The 2,222-nt window shown below is 37.9% G+C and overlaps 1 protein-coding gene across 1 annotated transcript; it reads left to right on the forward strand.

Moving 5' to 3' along the window:
* Positions 1-368: 368 nt before the first annotated feature.
* Positions 369-1,555, forward strand: LOC141832229 (NAC domain-containing protein 87-like). The gene is made up of 3 exons (XM_074719722.1): positions 369-565; positions 658-947; positions 1,020-1,555. Exons 1-3 carry the CDS (start codon positions 406-408, stop codon positions 1,428-1,430), a joined length of 861 nt encoding a protein of 286 aa, XP_074575823.1. The 5' UTR covers positions 369-405; the 3' UTR covers positions 1,431-1,555.
* Positions 1,556-2,222: the final 667 nt, after the last annotated feature.

Here is a 2,222-nt window from a genome sequence, read left to right on the forward strand (position 1 = left end):
TAAACCACATGATCTCTTAAATCTGCTCAAAATCTAGGTTCGTCTGCAGGCAGCTCATAATGCCTGAATGAATTTTTCCTTGATCAAGACAAACAAACTTAATTATATATTAAATTAAGGTAAAAGTTTGAAAAAAAAACTTATATTACAAGCCGAGAAATCAACTACTGCGCAGCATTAATGAAGGGATGGCACGGACGTATTCCCACCTCTCAGACGTTCCTTACAATGCACGTAAGATAATACGTATGTTAAATGTTAGGTTAGAAGACGTCTTCTATATATCAACCTCTCTTCTCCTCTTTCTTAATTTTCTCCGCTTGTTTCTTTCATCCCTTACCTCTAGCCTTTCTCCTCGATCGGTGACTACTGTTCTTCAGTTAATTTGTAAGGTGCAACCACGGCATGGGGGAGAGCATAAATTTGCCTCCTGGGTTTCGATTCCACCCCAAAGATGAGGAGATCATCACACACTACCTCATCCCAAAGATCATCAACCCTAGTTTCAGTGCCACAGCCATTGGAGATGTTGACTTCAACAAGTGCGAACCGTGGCACCTTCCAGGTACATGTACATCAGTGATCATGTCTTAAATCATTTTAATTGGTTGTGGTGTTAATTTTATGATAAATATGTGTAATCGTCATCGATAAAAGGCAAAGCAAAGATGCAAGGGGAGAAGGAGATGTACTTCTTCTTCCAAAAGGACAGGAAGTACCCGACAGGGACGAGGGCCAACAGGGCCACGGAGTCCGGCTACTGGAAAGCCACGGGAAAAGACAAGGAAATTTACAAGGCCAAAACTACTGCCCTCGTCGGCATGAGGAAGACCCTTGTCTTCTACAAGGGAAGAGCTCCCCGGGGCCAGAAGACCAACTGGGTGATGCATGAGTTCCGGCAGGAGGGCAAGCATCATTCACTTCCCAACCTTCCAAGATCTGCAAAGGTATATATATTCATCCTTCCAAATTCTAACTCTTTGTTTTTTTTCTAAGTTGTATTTAGTTACATGTTTCAGGATGAATGGGTAGTGTGTAGGGTTGTACACAAAACCATAGGGCTGAAGAGATCTAGTCCACCAACTGAAGATGGCCATCTCATGGACAGTATCAGCACCTTGTCTCCTCTGATGGAACCAAACCTAACTTACCATCAGATATTGGACACCAAAGGTGCTGATATGATTCCTCCTCCTACCAATCAACGCCAGAACTTCAGAACAAATCCACAGACTACAAATTACGACGACGGTTATCACACAGCAGTGGCAATGGCGAATTTAGGAGCCTGCCTCTTCAAAGATGAGGCACTACTAAGGTCATCTGCAAACACAATGGATCACAACATTGATATCTCTTCTGTTGTGTCGATGAAGCTCTATGACCATGATTTTGATGAGCCATGGACAACAAGTTCTCATGGATTTTGATTAGTATAATCACTTACTCGTTATATTGTAGGTGCATGTATGCAGGAAGAAGTTGAGAATGGTTATTTATTTATGTAATTACTTGGCAGCATTATCAATTGTTTGATTAGGATATGTGTCATTGATATAACATATACAAATTAAATATATATATAGGCCTCTCGTGCCTTATTTGGTAGAGAGAAGGGCCTTTGAATGAGTTATATATGCTAGACTTTGATCTCCTTGTGTAGAACTAGCTATTAGGCTAGTTGTTGGTTGTCTATATTCACATTAAACTCTTTTGTAGAGAATGGGGAATAAAGGGTGTAACCATTAATATGTTTTGGAAGTTTTTCTTTTCGTTTGTTGAATTAGCTTTCAATATCAATATGTGAAAGCTTATTGTAGTCAAAATATATGGTCAGTGAAAATATTTTCCTCTCTCTATTTTAAATATAAAAAATATTTATCTTTCTAAAAGCTAATCATAAAATACAATTCTAAAGATTTTGTTGGGCAAAGTTGGACAAGCTTTCAAAAAATAAGCATCTTATACTTATTGATATATGTAAATGTAAAAAATTATTATTATTATATACACAATTAAATATCAGTACATATACTCCACAAACTATACTAACATTAACATGCAAAAGATATAGCAGACAAAAAGCTGGATGTGGAAAGATTGACTGTTAGGCAAAAAATTGCTTTGAAGTTCGGTTCATAAGATCATGGAAGGACAAGTACAAGGTTGAAGTCATGTGATTCAATTTAGATGAGCTTAACCTTTCCTTTAGAAGTTGTTAT

This window comes from Curcuma longa, chromosome 7, assembly GCF_044706935.1.
Source record: "Curcuma longa cultivar G26 ecotype Majalengka, Jawa Barat chromosome 7, ITB_CL_G26_1.1, whole genome shotgun sequence".
Classification (NCBI taxonomy): Eukaryota; Viridiplantae; Streptophyta; class Magnoliopsida; order Zingiberales; family Zingiberaceae; genus Curcuma; species Curcuma longa.